The 17,935-nt window shown below is 40.5% G+C and overlaps 1 protein-coding gene across 1 annotated transcript in view; it reads right to left on the bottom strand.

The window, feature by feature from the left end:
* The window catches only part of LDLRAD4 (low density lipoprotein receptor class A domain containing 4), a 272,488-nt gene that overhangs the window by 118,500 nt on the left and 136,053 nt on the right, over positions 1 to 17,935 (bottom strand). The window contains exon 4 of the mRNA XM_027451928.3: positions 15,273 to 15,413. Coding sequence (XP_027307729.1) covers positions 15,273 to 15,413 — 141 coding nt within the window. The remainder of the gene's footprint in view (positions 1 to 15,272; positions 15,414 to 17,935) is intronic.

Raw genomic sequence — 17,935 nt, 5'->3', positions numbered from 1 at the left:
GTCCCTCTTTCTGATCAACAGAAGTTTCTTTTACCTGGAATACAGCACAGGATGTGGTAGGAGGTAACTTATGTCCCCAGCCTGGCAGCACTACTTGTGCTTTTACTGCACGTTCCTACAACAAAAGGGCAGGGGCTGAAACGTGCCATGGATCTGGACTTCACACAAGAAAAAGGACTGATTTAGAGTATGTTACATGCCTGTGAGCATTTATTTTTGGACGTTAGGCAGTTGGAAACACTAGTATTTGTATTTATATTTATATTCTGAGACATAAAATAGTAAAACATGGACTCTGGATAAATTGCAACAGTTTTCCTAAGGAGGCATTCACCATACAGGTAATATTACCATGTATTTGAACCCAGCTATGGCAATTCAGAAATCGGCTGCTCGTCACTGAAGGCAAGGATCAGAGAGTGAGGGTGCAATGCTTAGAGTTGACACGGCACCGACTGGGTTCATTAGCATGACGGGATGCAAAATGGATGAGTCAGGCTTCATCTGCAGCATTACCCCAATATCGTTCCTTCAAGGGTCCAAAACGCTGATGGCCCTACAGTTACAGTAATCTGCACCAAGAAATGAATCTTTTGTAACAGGGAAGTTACAGGGACCTCACTTTCAAAACAATATTAATTGAAGCGTGTTAGTTATGGCACCGTGTAGAGATTAAGACAAGTGTGAAAACCCAGCGCAGGGCTGCGTTCAATTAATCACACGAGCACCAATGTTGTTCAACATTCCAGCAGCTAATTAGCACACGGATGGTATCTGAGTAATAGCTGGCTGGTGCATATATGGCCACACATCTGTTTCCCACCTCTCTGCATCACTCTGGATGTTCACAGCCTACACACATTTCTCTCCCGAAGTCCTAATTAATGGACAGCTTGTGTTGCAATAAGCAGGGAAATCGCTGTCACCTGCTGCAAGACGAGAGGCTCCACACATCTCGGCCACTAGCGTCAAACATTAATGCGTGGAGTTCAGTACATTATGTCTAAAGAGCAGGCACTTCTGTGGGTCTGGTTTATTAACTACGGGAGCTTCATGGCCAGAAGGGCTGTCGGAAGCTTCAAAGAATCACATACCAGTCCGTATTGCAACACGGTTCAGTCTAAGCCTTGCTTGCTTAAGCTGGCTTCCTCTCAATTCCTAGTACACGGTTCCCGTCAGCCTACTCTCCTGCACCGGGGATCCGTCGGGCTGCTGGCCACCCCTCCCGGGGCAGTGGCTGGCTTGCAATAGATAATCCAGCACGGGCTGGCAGAGATCCCACAGTTTTCACTGTTAAGCAACTTGGTGTGCCAGCCTAGCCAGTTATCCTCCTTCTATGAAAGAGCAGCCCAGATTTCTGCTTGCATGAAATGAAAGAAAGCTTGAATGCGATGGAAGAAATTTCGTTTGAGTTAGGGAAACTGCACAGCAGGACTCGGATCGTAGCTGCGCACAGTCACGGTTCAAAGCAACTTACTGGGGACTTCAGGTTCACATTTCCCATGGGAGCCCACACACTGTCCTCCTGGATGAGACGGAGGAAACATCTGCTTCTCAAGCTCTCAGTCTGTCTTACAGTCAGAAACCAGTTAAAAGCCTGAAACCTCAGCCCTATTAGACATTTCCTAAATGCTACTCTCTGGCTAGCTGATACACAACCGGACTCAGTGTTCAGAGTCTTCCTCTCTTTAAATATTGTTAAATTCCTGCCTTCACGACATTACATGGTAATGACGCCTACAGTCTCAGGAGATATGAAAAAAAAATATATTATCAGCTTTGAATTGCGCTGAGTGATCTTTTAATCTTATGACACAACCTAAGTTCCTGACCCGCCTTCTGTTCATCACTCGTAGTACTGTGTACTTTTTTATTTCCCCACTATTTATCTGCACTCAAAAGTAAACAATTCCAACCTTTTTGGTTTCTATTCATATCAAAGTTTGTTTACAACTTCTTTCTGCTGTTTTCCGACGTTTTCTACATCTGTGGCATGCCTCTGTGCTGCAACAATAATTAAACATGACATTCCAGATAAAGGTGAAGTGTTGATTTATGTAACTACATCGTAACATTTCACATCCTACTTTTATTGATTCAAACTATTTTATCTGACCACAACTATGTTCTGTAGAGAGGTCTTTATTCAGCCCTCCATAGTGATACTTTGGTCCTTTTCCTTAAATTGCACAATTAATTAGGATCCAATAAACTGTATTAATAGCACATACTTTGCCCTCCAGTATGAATTACTTTGCATTAATCGAGATGGAATTTCATCCATCATTCTGTTGACTGCTGACCTCGTTTGATTAAATCTTTCTGATATTCCTCTTCAGACTTCACTAACTTAGACCACACAACCAAATATCATTACATTCACCATTTTTTAAGATACGCTGCCCCAATTTTAGAATTATGGTTGACTGATGAAACTGCTATTCTTCTGCCCCTAATCACATTTTAATGCAAATGGATTTAGGTACCTACTTGGAGTCTACTTAGCATATCCATTTCCTCACTCTTAGATGTTGACATGTAACTGAAAATTTAAAGATAAGCCTATTAATACTGGACAGTATGTGCTAAAGTTAACAAACAACATAAAGCACATCCTGTTTTAATATATATATATATATTTATTTATTTACTTACTTATTTATTTATTTATTTATTTATTTATTTATTTATTTAATTCTCACTGTCAGCTTATGACTATTTCTTCCAGTATAATACCTGTTTTTCTGATGTTATTACAGCTTAGCATCTCTTTGCACGTTTCTTCAACCATATAAAATTTGTGTTGTCTTTTATTAATTCTGCAAAGTAGATGAATATAATCATCTCTATTTTATAAATAAAGCGTGAAGGAAGAAAAAGAATACAGGTTTCTTCAGGACTGCACAGGAAGTCTGCTGTAGAGGTGCCCAGAAAACCTGGATTTGTTGGCAAGACCTACACACCAATCACCAATTCTTCCATTCTTTGTATCATTTATAGAATCATAGAATATCCTGAGTTGGAAGGGACCCTTAAGGATCATCAAGTCCAACTCTTGACACCGCACAGGTCTACCCAAAAGTTCAGACCATGTGACTAAGTGCACAGTCCAATCTCTTCTTAAATTCAGTCAGGCTCGGTGCAGTGACCACTTCCCTGGGGAGCCTGTTCCAGTGTGCAACCACTCTCTCTGTGAAGAACCCCCTCCTGATGTCAAGCCTAAACTTCCCCTGCCTCAGCTTAACCCCGTTCCCGCGGGTCCTGTCGCTGGTGTTAATGGAGAAAAGGTCTCCTGCCTCTCGACACCCCCTTACGAGGAAGTTGTAGACTGCGATGAGGTCTCCCCTCAGCCTCCTCTTCTCCAGGCTGAACAGGCCCAGTGCCCTCAGCCATTCCTCGTACGTCTTCCCCTCCAGGCCTTTCACCATCTTCGTAGCCCTCCTCTGGACACTCTCCAACAGTTTCATGTCCTTTTTATACTGTGGTGCCCAGAACTGCACACAGTACTCGAGGTGAGGCCGCACCAGCGCAGAGTAGAGCGGGACAATCACCTCCCTCGACCTACTAGCGATGCCGTGCTTGATGCACCCCAGGACACGGTTGGCCCTCCTGGCTGCCAGGGAACACTGCTGGCTCATATTCAACTTGCTGTCTACCACGACCCCCAGATCCCTCTCTTCTAGGCTGCTCTCCAGCGTCTCATCGCCCAGTCTGTACGTGCAGCCAGGGTTTCCCCGTCCCAGGTGCAGGACCCGGCACTTGCTCTTATTGAACTTCATGCGGTTGGTGATTGCCCAGATCTCCAACCTATCCAGATCCCTCTGCAAGGCCTTTCCACCCTCATTCGAGTCCACGACTCCTCCAAGTTTGGTGTCATCAGCAAACTTGCTCAAAATGCCTTCCTTCAGTTCTCATAACAAGGGAATTTATTTTTTCCCATGTGTTATATAATAGGCCTCTAAAAAGGGTACAACAGTTTGAAACCTGTGGTTTATGGCAAAGCATTTGCTGGAGGAGCATGGCGAGCACCAATACTCATGGCCAGCTGACTGATCTTCTACATTGCAATGACCCATCAAAAGTGACAGGTATTCACGAGAGCCACAGCTTCATACAAACAACAGCCACATACACCTTTCATCCCAGTCATTAAAACAAACAAGCCAGTATACCTTTGTTGAGAACAACAGCAACAAAAAAGAGTAAGTTTGCAACATAATGATTCCAGCTAGCAAATCTCTGACCAGTAGGAACAGTCCCTTCTTCAGGAATATCTGAGTCAACTGGAAAGACGGCAGAATCATTTCCTATTGAAACAGCTGAAAGGTTCTGCAAGTCCACAGTGTTATTCTTGGCATTAGCTGCAAAGCATTGCACACCGAAGAAGAGAATGTGAAGAAGCATGACATTTCTCCTGGCCAAATGAGCTACGTTTAAGAACTAACACAGAACTACCTGAAACTCAGGAGATGTAGAACACGAACTACCCAAGAACTGAGAAGCCAGTTCCTGCTAGAACAGATGATAACGCACACGTTCTTGCAGGACCCTGTATTTGAATAAACACAACCCTAGCCCAACCAGCCTTAGTCACACTAATTTGTTTACACACACGTTCTTTATCTTAGACCGCAAAAAAAAAAGAACATTCTAAATCTTGGTAAAATACAGAAGAAAGGAAAGATTGTTTTGGAGAACTGTGCTGCCAAGAACACAATAATATCGCCAGCAGCCCCCACACATTTGTTATTGCATTCAGCACAAGTGCCGGATGAACATCTGCACTGTAAAAAATCAGCCCATTAGCTCCTTCAGCTTGTTAGCATATTTTAATACTGTGATCACAGCTTTCTATTTCTATCAAGGTGCTACTAGGTGCCAGACTCAGTATTCACATCGTGCGTCATTATTATCTCCATACCCACCAGGTTCTTAATGTCTTACTTCTGTGAACCTATTACACAGCAATACTGAAACAGAAGAAAAGAAGGGGGAGAAATCCGAGAGGAAGGGAAGAGGAAGCTACTGGCATAGCGATATTGCTGGCAAGATAAGTTAAGCTGTGATCTTATCTGTAGGGTTGCACTAATGCTGTGCTACATACATCTCTCTTTATCCACACAGACCATGTTATAAGTTAGAAAAAATCATCCGTCACTGACAGAAAGTAACTTAACAACTTTCTCTCCTGACCTGTTTTGCTTTAGCTCCTTACAGTGGCTTAGTACAAGCAGTTGGTCAACTTTCTCATTTATGGGCTAAACAGAACACAAAAACATATTTTAGCCTCGATTTTAATCCACACCCTGTGATTAAAAGCATGGGTATTTTTAAACGAAGAGAGAGAATCCATATTATTTTCACGAAGCCAAGGAGGTGTAGATGTTTCCATGTTGCTACTGGTATTTTTCTTAATGCAAACTACCCTGTATTCCCTTCTTACATCAGATATCCATGTGAATAAAACAAAAATGAGGGCATGGCTGCTGTAACGTACACACACATACTCCCACGGCTCCTGATACCTGTGTGCAACACAGTCAGGGGTGACAACTGTGGTTTGTACATGCAGTAGGTTGTGTGTGTGCATTCGGCTTTTCAAGCATCCAGGCCAAATTTAAGCCGGCTTTCATTACAAAATGTACTTGGTTCACTCTTAAACAAAGCTGTTGCAGTCCACAAATCCTGAATCAAAACAACAACAAAAAACATTATTCAGAAAAACAAAACAAAACAAAAACAAACAAACAAACAAACAAAAAAACACAGTATGTTTACAGAAATTTAGGGTATCGGTCCCTCACAAAATAACCAAGACCCAGGCAAACCATCTTTTAAGTTGTAGCAAATTCATCACTTTCAAGCTCGTGTCCTATATTCAAAATGCCTTAACATGAAAAGCATATGCTGAACAGAAGAAACCAACATGCCCTCGCATTTACTGGCTTGCAGGGGGTTGATGGATCTCCTTGTGTTCTTGTATTTATAAAACAGAGCCATTTTCTCTTTACCTCCCCTTCCTAAATACCGAATTCTCTCCGAAGGACAGAAAACTTGTGCTCCTCCTGAGGAGCAGTACAGCATTCCTCCAAGGAAGCAGGTTTACTGGGAAAAGCATAACTGTATGTCTGATTTACTTACACTCTTTCACTTCACATCTGCAATTGGTCATTGCCAGATTCAATATTGGGCTAGCTGAGTCTTTGATCTGACCCAGGACAGCTGTTCCTATGAATTCATTTAACTAGCTAACATTATTCCAATAAAGCACCTTGTCTTAAGCCAAACCGGACTTTACTGTTGAAAATAAATGCTATATTACGTTCTGCTAGCATAGGCTCATTCTAAACAAACACAAATCCATGAATGCTCATGAGAGACCCCCTGTTCTAAATTCTGGTGCTTCGCTCTTCTCTTTCAGTTCTCTGGAACAAAATGTGACAAAAGAGAGTATCTTGAACTGAGATTTTCAGAATGAGGGAGAAGAGGAAAAGCAACAATTCGCTCTTAATTCCCAAACTCTCCTGTATTCAGGGAAAGGTCTTTAAGCATATGCAATATGTTTAAAAAAGCAATATAAAGACTAATCCTGCAGTTTCAATGGAAACCTTAAACCAGTCGAGGATGTACGACCACTGAATGCAGCACTCCCACCGGTGGCCACTTGCACTGCCCTCTGCCTTGTGCTGGCACAGGCACTTGCACAGCTGAGCTGAGAACAGAATCAAAGACATGACATTGGCTGAAACCAAGTGGAAGTTTCTCAGAGTTAATCAGAACCAGATCAGGGCTCCAACCCAATTCCTCTGTGGCTGCCCAAACATTTGCACAGGGACAAGCAAGGGAGTAACCACAAGGGGCAACACAGGCTTGCGCCAGTCTTGAATGCTTGCAAAACTGCAGAGTAATAGGCTTTCTCAGACTTTCCGGTCCAAGAAAAATAGTTGCACACTAATGGCCAAAGCAACATGCTTCAGTTAAACACTGTTGTGATAGAGAAACACATCATTTCACACACAGGGCAGTCCACGGAGTTCACTGAAAAGCATGGATTTCTTTGAGCATCAACATGTTGTATTTTAAGCCACAGAGAAACTTCAGACATAAAATTTGCAGTGTGTATTTACACCAGAACGCACAATCAAACTCCTAAATCATCTCCACTTCAAATAGTTGCTTCAAAACAGAAGGAGAAAATGAGCCTGCTTAAGAAAAATCAAGGTGGCTCATTTCATCAGGGAGACGAAGATGGTGACTACATCTGAAGATAAAGGGTCAGATATACATCTGCAGAATGAAAAGCAATCAAAGATCACAGTCTAGTATTCCTAGAGAAGGAAACTTGTTCAGTTTGAATGTGTCTGTTTATTGGGAGGGCGGACTTTTTTTTTTTTTTTTTTTAAAGTTACCTCTAAGCATGTTTTTTGAAACACTTTAAGACCTATGAATATGTGAGTTATCTTTATACTAGCTAAGCACTTGAACAGATTCCAGTGCTATACAGAAGGAATAATTTGTGACTGCTCCTGTAGGCATTTGTACTAGCCAAGCGCAAACAACACAAATGCAGTCTTCCTAGCGAGTATTTACCAGTGATAACAGATCTGAACGAATGAAATGGAGAATGATGTCTTTAAAATTCATGCAGGAAGATTTTAGAACTACATCTAAAACTCAGAGATTTAGCCAAGTAGCTCCCAGGGCACTGAACAGAGTGACCCCTACAAATAAAAGTGCACAGGAAGGAAAAGGAGCAATGAGCAATACTTACTGACATGGATGGAAAATAAAATCAACAAAAGTTGCTCAGTTCCATTCTACGTGATTTCTGATGCCATGTGCAAGCAAGCACCTATTAGTTGTACATGGCAATAACATCTGACAATAAATAACTGTCTCTCAGTTTACTCTCTTCCTCTCTCCAGCAGAAGAATTGTGCATATGCAATGACACTGTATGGTGGTTTCTGTACATCTGGACCTGCATTTGTGGACTATTTTTGCTACTAAGAACTTCTGGTGGAGAAAACAACTTGAAAACAATGCTTTGCAAGTATGCAAGAGTCTGTTTCCCTGCCTCATACTGGTCTGCAAGGAGCTCCTGTCTCTTGCAGGGCCAAGAACACTTGTAAGTTAGAAAGTCACATCATAAGTGATGCATGGCATTATTTCTCTGAGATTTCCAGCCTGAAATTTAGACACTCTCTCTGATGCATGAAAATCAGCCTTTGAACCAAGATTTTAAAACACTGTATACTTCAGGAATGTAAAATTCTCTTTTACATATATAAGAAATCAGTAATAGAAAAGGGAAACAGGAATAAAAGATATAATCTGATTAAAATGTAATGTTTAATACTAGATGAAGTTTCCTAAAAGCTCACGGGAATTGAATAAGGGATGAATGAAATGCGTATGAAGAACACACACACAGTTCTAGCAAATTTTGTTTCTACATCTTTTTGATTAATGGCGATACAACTTACACACTTCACAAATGAATAATATCATATTTCAGAGCTCTTGGAATCCCCACACTCTCATCTGCAGGGCACTGAGATTTTATTTCTTTTCTCATTAGCTGTAGAAATATGATTAATGTTTAGCTGGTTTAGCCCTGTTTGTAAGCAGATGCAAATACCTGACGTACTGGCATATTTCATAGTTATTATTGGCCACATACGTGTGTCTGGCTTGTCTGAGTTGCTAATAGTGTAATGCTCCAGAAGAAAAATGGGTAAACTCTAGCGTTACTGAATTCCACTTAAGTTTTATTACAGAATTCATGGGACCAGCAGTCTACTTCATCGCTTACATTAAATACTAGCAAATACAGTATTTTTAAATGTACAGACAAAATACTAGAGTAAGAAAAACACAGAATTGACCTTAATGCTTCCCTCTTTTCAAATGTCCAGGCTGATACTAATTGCCAACTTTCCATGATGTGCTTCAAAAATACGCGAAGATGAAATGATTTCAAAACAAAGCACAGGACCTGTTCAGAGCACTTCAAGAACGAAGGCTACATTACAGGCTGAAAACAAACTGGGCTTTCTAAGTAAAAAATAAAATAAATGTCCATCTAGAGTTTAGTTACATATGCAGAAGTAAAACCAAGGAAGTTATAGCTTATTCTGTAACACAAAACCCAGAGAGCCTCTTGCTTTTCAGGTAAGTTACCATATGTATTAACTTGGTATTTTTGTTGTTATATTCCACTAGGCAAGAAATACTCATCACTCGAGATACATATGATTTTTTTTATTGCCTTATCACACGTTGTGTTTAGAGACAAAGAAAAGCACCAGTGCCAGAGATGACTAAATGGCGCACTGTCCTCCGTGCTCCTCCTTCCCAAAGCGCATGTAACCTCATGAAACCTCGCCTTAACACACAGGCCATGAGGAGCCACAGGTAGGGAGAAGGGATGAAGCCTTCTGAGCCAGGGGGCCACACCAAGAGGCAGCAAGCAGCGTGTTCCCAGGTACGTGCAGTGACTGAACCGACCGATGAACAGAGCTGACGGAGCCGCGCCGCGCGCAGGCCTCACAGCCCGCTGGCGGCTCTCCCCATCCAACGCCCCTACCGGGGGCTCTACACCTGAGCTACAGCTCTCTCAATCCCCGGGCACATAAAGCTGAAATCAATAGTGCCATAACACCGTGCCTCTCCTTTCCTCCCTAAAGGCTGGTAATAGACGAGCTGCAGCTGAAATCAGTATCGACCCGCTATCAGCAGCAGCGGGCCTTTTCCCCAGCCTGCGGAGGCCGGCCGGCATTGATTGCCATCTGATTAGAGGAGAGCGCGTCCTGACTTTCCCCAGTCACTTAAGCCGGCGTCTCGTTGCTTGTCCTTAGAGACCACAGCTCCACTCAGGCAGAGAGCGTCTAGACAGTATTCATGATCCATCTGTCTGGCACAGCCAGGCTGATGACAAACTCTATTAGAACCGAAACAATTTTTTTTTCTCTCTTCCCTCCTCCCATCTCCCTTTTCCTCTGAGAAGCAGTAATCTGACACTGAAAATTACTATCATTGTTGCAATTCTCAAAATAGCAGTGCCAGACTTTCATTAACATCAATGCTAGACTGCTAAATATTTAAAGAAATGGATAAATTTCACCTGAAGTGGGACAGCCCAGCACACATGAAAGCAGAAGCACAATCAAAATGTAAATCTAAGCGGTTGTTTTTATCTGCGCAAATTCAGTGTCACAGTCAGAGGGGGATGCCAAAGGTCTCTTTAAACAAAATATTTTCCTTTGATTGAGCTTTTTGTTTTTAAAACAGAATCATTCTCCAGCCCCCTGCAGATCCCTACAAAGCTGAGAGCTGACAGAAGTAGGTGGGGGTGGTGAGAGGGAGAGCCAGATATTTGTGGTGCGCTTTCCCTTTTACCTCGCAGAGGAAAATGAACTCCTACAGCAAACCCTGCGATGCCAAAACAGCCACACCACATCAACTCCATCAATGCTGACAACTTGACATTTGATGTAGACGTCATTTTCACGACAAGATGGATTTAGTTTCCCTTTTTTTTTTTATCGTTCTTCAAATTTTCATACATGTCAATACTTACATTTAACATGCCCATGAACACACACAGATCACAGCAAAGATGACCTGCACTGTTTTCCACCAAACAAAGCCCTAAAATCTCCACCATCTCTAAAAATCGCAATGCTACTCAATTAGATGCGACTTCAATACTGCAGCCTGCAAACAGACAACAGACTACACTTTCCATTTCAAAATCTAATTTACTTCTAGCAGGACAAGGCAGGCTGATCATTTGTTGCGAAACAAAGGGAAATGCTCTAACAAATGAACTGTGTCCTGCTAGAAACAGGCACATTGTTTCAATTCCTCAGAGTCCAAATTTTGCAGGTCACATGCAGCAGCAAGCTGCCCACAAGGCCAAGTCTGTAATGTTTAAAATTCTACTCTTAATTGCATTTTTCCAATCACAGCTTCATGCAGTTAACACAGCCTCAACCTCAAAGTAGTGTTAAAAGAATAGCCGTCTGTATTATCTCAGTAAATATTAATAGCTGAGGAAAATACAAACAATAAGCGGACCTACCAGAAGTTGCCATGAGCTCCTTGGTAAGAAGCGACCCGTAGTGAAATACAGAGTTCTCTTTGGGTGTCCCCACTGAGGAAAGGGGAGGGTATATTTTAACACTCAGTACCTAACCTGTTACCTTGACACATTCAGCTTCGATGTCTTAGCACGTATTTTGAGCAACTGACACTTCCTGGATGGCAACTTGTGTTGTTGCAATCAGTTTCTAACCCACATTACCTAATACATCTGCTGGTGCTGATTTCTCCCAGCTGCCCTCCAGTCTCTCTGTGCTATACAGAACTAAACTGCCCATATAGCAGCATAAGGAAACTCCACCTACAAGTCAGCAGAGGAAAACTAATAAAAAAAATAAAGGGCTGCAGAAATACACATTTTGTATACGCGACACATCTTATTGAGTTCAGCAACAACATTTAGAAAGACTGAATTAACAGCCTTCACAACACAGCCAGAGTAAGAACTGCAAGGAGGAACACTCAGTGGATGAGATTTAAACTACCCTAACACAATGCAATAGCATCTGCTATAATCACAAGATCCTGGGAGCAGGTCACCCACAAAAAATGTCTTTCTATACCACTGCTCATGCAACTTCACTAAACAAAACAATGAGCGGCAATGAGACATTCTGGATTTGGCTGCTGGCAAGAACACAAATGAGAAATGCTTCAGTAGCCTGGAAATATAGGCTACCACTAACATGGCACATACGGCTTAAATAAACTGAAACAGGGCTTCCGTATGAAAAATTATTTAGACATTGTTTGGGGGCAGTATATATATTATTGTGAAACGAGATTAATATTGTCTCTACAGAAGAATAGAAGTTTTGAATACAGTGGGAGAAAGAGATTAATTGAAAAAACTGCACATGGGAAAGAATACCACATTAGGGCTGACCTGCTCGATGTAAAGATCACAGCAGTTCCAGCAAAAACCAGACAGGCAATCCTGCCCAGGTGTGGACCAGCATACGCTTAGACATTGCTCCTTCATCAGTTCCCTGCCCATTCAAGAACTGCACACAATCAAGAAGATGAAAGAACAGAGCTGATATGTAACACTGACCAGCCTAGAAATTCTTGCTTTAGATTTCCTCTTTATTGGTTTTGTTTTCTTTTTACAGTGCTGTGTTACCTTCTTGCCACTAATTAGAAGTCAATCATTGTATGTATTTCTATGTTGGAAGGCAGTCTCATCATCTAGGACATTTCTAGAACATACATTCTGATATGCTCAACATAATAAATATCACTAATCCTCATTTCTTTTAAATACTGTTTATAATTGTATTATTTTTCCGCTTAACTTTATTCTTTTATCTTTGGTTCACCGTTAGGACCACTGTTTTACTTCTTTTTTTAAATTTGGTTTAGAACAGAAGTCTCTTCCTTCACCAGCACTTGTTGCACAGTCCCTATTGCAAAGAAAAAGTACATTCATTATTGATATCCAAAACTGCAACAAATAATGAAATACTCATTCTGCCACAAGGTAAGCAAAAAGTTAAACACTTCAGAATCCTCCTGATGATAAATCAAGTATTTCCTCTACAACCTACTAATTTGCCATGTTGTTCCAAACCAGCAAACACAGTTCTTGAAGGACTTAACAAGACTGTCTATGTGATTATTCTGCTTCTCTCAGCGTTGGGGAGGTCTTAAATAGCAGGACTACAGTTCTGGACATCATATTTTAGAAGGAGTTGGATAAAATGAACAAATTAACAGATTTAAGGAAACAATTTAAGTGAAAGAACTTGTTATTATTATTATTAATTTTTTTTTTTTTAATCTACCAGAGGGGAACCATCCTCACATGTGCGAAAGGCTGACATGAGAAGGAAACAAATAACACCAACCTCAGCTCCTGTGGAAGAAGTAGGAAACCTACTGCCAAAGGCTTCTTAGAGACAAATTTTGTCAGGTTTGTTGTAGATGAACTTCATCTTCCCTGAGACAGGGGGGACCACCAGCCAGATTACCTGCACCACTCCCTTTCCCGCTTGCCTTTCTTCACATCAGTGAGCTGTTCAAATGCCTCAGGGGAGAGAGGAAATTTGAGGGAAGACTGGGAAGTTTACCAACCCTGGATCTAACAAGAAATGATTTGTAGACTCTAAAGGCCTTTGAGGAGAAGGCCAGGACACAGTGCTACTTCTGCTGCAACTACAGCCCGATTACCACTGGCATAGAGGTTTGCTGAAAAATGAATGAATCAATGAGGCTTTAGGAGCTCAAATTGACCACTTGGACTCCAAGAAGGAACTCACAGGGTGTCCCCATCATCCCCCAGCCATCTACAATGCATCCACACACTCATCAGCAGTCACCACAAGCACTGCATGAGGCTGCAGAGACTTTGGGGTCTGGACTTACAGTGCTGTCTATATTACCACCAACAAATAAGGAAATAAATGTTCATACGCAATGCAATTACGTTCTCTTGCCTGTAATGTCACCCTGGAACAAGCTTGTCCCAAGATTTCCAAAATAAGTGCCCCAGCTACTGCTTGTTACCAAAGCAATGCTCGGTCCTTCACTCCATCTGCTACTACAGAGGTTTTTGGAGCTCCTTTTGGCCCAACAGGTGTGCTGACTTGCTTTCTTAATGGAGGAGCTGCACAGTATCTCAGTCAGAAAGTCCCTCTTTTTGTACTTTAAAGATATGCTTACAGCTTAGCATCCACAAATTATAAAGCATATATTTTTTTTAACAAGTCAACAGCCAAGGCCAGACTAAGTTCATGGAGAAATACACACGACGTTTCGATCTGGACCTGTCACCCGAGTCTACAGCCAGTCCTGGGGCTTCAGCAAGACTTACATTCCAAAAACCAAACCAAAAGCAAAATACAATGAAATAATAAATACACATATATAGGTCAATACTATTTCAAAATATTTGAAATCACAGCAAAAGTGCAAAAATATGTTAAGTTGGAGGTTAGAGGGAAGAGAAAGAAGGGAATATATCCAACACCTAACAAGCTTCTATTATGAATTCACTCTAGTGATCACATTTAATATTGCATATATTTAATACAAAAACTACAGATACATACTGCTTGTAATCTCTATTATTAATAACAACATAATTGACACAGATATTCATAACCCAGTCACAGCTAGAACTCAAACAGATTTTCGAGATCTGTCGTTATTGGCAGCACCACGCCATTGGAAAGCAGTGCCAGATACCTCATTCCATACACAAGTTTCTCCATTAGACACTGACCATAGCATGGACCTATTGACCTGTGGCAAGCAATTGTCAACCCTAGCTGGAAGGAAATGGGTTAGGGAGCATGTGACAAATTGTCTTCTTCCTAATAAATGCAATGCTTGTTTCTGCTATCCTTGCATTAAGTAAAGCGTCTCCAAAAGCAGAATTTTAATCTTTTTAAAAGTAAATGTTGACGTAACACAGTACCCTGATGTATGACAGGAAATCATCACAGTAACAGCACTTCTATTGTACTTGTAGACCAGACACATTACTGGAAAAGTTATCCTCCATCCAGAAAGCTGAACTGTGGTTTAAAAATAGTTGCAGAAGATGCAAAAACAAAATCAAAACTTGATTTCAGTGTCCATCACAGAGGGTAACGTACTAAGAGAGGAATTCTGGTGATAAACTCTGTCACTCTGAGATATTTATACACCAAAAGAATAACAACTAAAGCTATTTTAAATATATATCCACAAAAGCTCACTGACCTTCCAAACGGTGCTGATATCAACACTAATAAAATATATTCAGTTCATAGAAATGATGACTAGAAAGATTACGACTTTCTTAATAGTCTCAATACTATATGAAGACTACACACACACAAAGCACAGAACGTTTTTTAGAAACTTGGGAAACATTTTTAATCACTTCCAATATTATGCTTTCTTTTTCAGAAGCCGCACACAATCCATACAATTGCAACCTCATACCTGCAGCACAAACTCCTCCACTTCCCTCCACATGACTACAACTTTCCAGATTTAGAAACCTGAAGAAAGCGTATTATATAGCACTGCTGGTTCAGAGAAAAACAGCATTTACTTCCTCTGTCTCATCCCCCCAGAGATCAAACAGCAGACCAAGATCCTGAACACACTGACTTCTGAGGTAACAGACATATTCCACATACATACGTTCACTGACCCACACGAAGAGCAAGTACTCACAGCTAAAGATGCCTGGAGGTGGATGCTCTGTTACAAGCAGGCAGTTCTCTTCATCACTGTTATCCCCACAGTCATTCTGTTGGTTACAAATCAATGAACCAAGATACAAGCATTTACCACTGGCGCAGGTGAATTTGCACTCTGAAAGGCAAAAAGGAAAGCAAATCAAAAATTGGTGAGGAAATCAGTGCTTACCTTCTTCACTAGCTAGAATAACTGATATTAAAAGCAACTGATATTTTTAAGTAGATGCCATCATGGTGGATAGGTCTTTCACACTTCATCACCCAAGTAAATAATGTAGTATTTGTAAGCACTGCAAGCATAAATTATATCTGATGATGTGTGATAGACTTCAGATCACTAGAATCAATCTACTAATAAACCAGATTTCCCTTTTGGGAAAACTCAACCTCTTAAAAAACAGGCAATACTTTTTCTAGTTCACGTTGATCACAATTAGTTCACTTAGGACAAAGACTGTATTTTCAGATATGTTTGTGTAGCACCTTGCATATTTGGGGCAAGACAGCACTATGAATAAATATAATCATTATCCCACATTTTAAAAAAATAAATAAATAAATCTTGTGCAATATAGAACAGCACCAGCTGTAAGGCAGTAGTGTAGTTTGTAACAAGCAACAATCCTGTCCAGACACAGACAATTATTCCTTAACTACCTTCCCAAAGCCAATCTGCCAGTCTCCCAACTAATTACAATCACGCACTCAATGTCTGCACATTGAACTCCCACACGCCAGTTTGCTTTACAAAGTCAGTAAACTTCTGAAACCTCTATACTGTGTCTGGATGCTATACACAGGCATGCGGTACATTCTACATTTTGTTCATTAAAAAGAAATTAATAATTTCCACTAAATGTGGTTTAGGCATGAGAAAAAACTCCTCTGAGACCAGGTATTTAAACAAAAACATGGTTAACTTAGGCTCCTTCTAACTTCTCTCCCTTTCTCCTTTTGTGCAAAAATAATTAACTAATCCTGTGTAAGATACCACACTGGACTTATCTCCGTCTCTTCAAAAAACAACGTGAAGGAAAGACTCCTTACATCGGGTCCCACTCAAATTTTACACCAACAGGAGAGGTACCCACTTCTGTATGACCTTGGTGGACAACCTCCACCCTTGGCCTTCTGTTCACTGATAAAGATTCAGTAAGTGCTAACCGATGGTAGCTCTTTATAGGAATTACAGCCTAGTGCCTAGTCATCTAGGATGTTTTTCTTTAATTTTCAGAGCCCAGTCAGTCATAGTTTCAGTCTGACTTACTTGTCCTCTGTCTGAAATGGTAATATCTCAGTATTTAAATATGGCATTATATACCAGGAGTATCTGCTTGGTCAATAATTAAAATTCCATTGCCCTTCAGCTAAACTGATCATTTAAATGTCACCTCTAGAAACAAAGCTTAATAGTAAGCATTTGAAATATAATCAAGACATATTCCCAGAAATATAAACACTATTATAAAAAGCTTTTTCACTCGGCTTGTTCCAAAGATAAATACACTACACACAGAATAGGAGACATATTCTATCTAGACAAATTATAATTTAATGATTACACTTCCAGCATACTGAAAAATTCTGGCGATTCTCATTCAGAAGCAATGGCAAAGTAGCTGGAACTAAAACCAAGAAATACAAGTATTTTATTTAAAGTAGTGCCATTCTCTGAAACTTGGGCTTCCCTAGGGCTGCAGTTTGGGTTGGCTGTTTCTAAGAGAGGTGATCGCTTATACTTCCCAGCAAAGAGATAGCAGTTGTTCATCTTCAATAGTATCAGCAAGAGATTTCCCATTAATCTTAACAGCACAAGGACTGGACTTGCTCTGAACTGAGACAACAGGAGCTATCATGCTAAAAAAAACCTAGAACGGTTATTGAGGCATGACTTGTACCCACATGTATTTGACATGCAACATAAGCACAGTAATTGTGAAGGGGAGGAAAATAAATTGGAAACGGGAATGGAATATTTTTTTGTAGCATATTTGCCTTTTAGGTAAGAGTGATTTGCAGACTTCACTCGGAAAACTTTTCATCACAAGTATTCATGATATCTTGGTACACACACCCACAAGGAGTTTCTGCGGTAAAATATATGCATCAAGATGTACAACACATAAAATGCTACTTAATATAAATAAAAGCCATAAAATGCTACGTAAGAAAAACAAGCATTTCCCGTGCATTTAAAATGTATCTTTCCATCACAGTTGGTCAAACTGCACTTAAAAATCATTAAAGTATTTGCCTAATAACTCTTCAAAATTTACAAACTATTCAGAATAAATTGCACAATCAAATATTGTACAAGCAAAATATTTTCCCTGTCACCTTCTCCTCTTCTGCAGTAACTAAGAACTGAAGAGCCATTTAAGGGCTTGACCGAGGAGAGCAAGCCTTTGAAACCCAAGGAACTCTGAAGTTTATTAACAGTTACTTTTGCAAAGAAGACTTAAAAGATCGGTCTCAATCTGATAATTAGAGCACACAGCACTAATTTTTTTGGCAAGTTCAGAAAGTAAGAAACTGGAACAAGAAAAGCATAAAGCTGCTTTAGAAGATAAGAAAAGTTGGCTTGAAAAGGTTCAAACTTTGCAGATATTTTAAATAACAAATGACAGAGTAAAACTT

This window comes from Anas platyrhynchos, chromosome 2 (assembly GCF_047663525.1).
Source record: "Anas platyrhynchos isolate ZD024472 breed Pekin duck chromosome 2, IASCAAS_PekinDuck_T2T, whole genome shotgun sequence".
Taxonomy (NCBI): domain Eukaryota; kingdom Metazoa; phylum Chordata; class Aves; order Anseriformes; family Anatidae; genus Anas; species Anas platyrhynchos.
The sequence above is the reverse complement of the archived record's forward strand: the minus strand, read 5'-3'. Positions and strand labels throughout refer to the sequence as shown.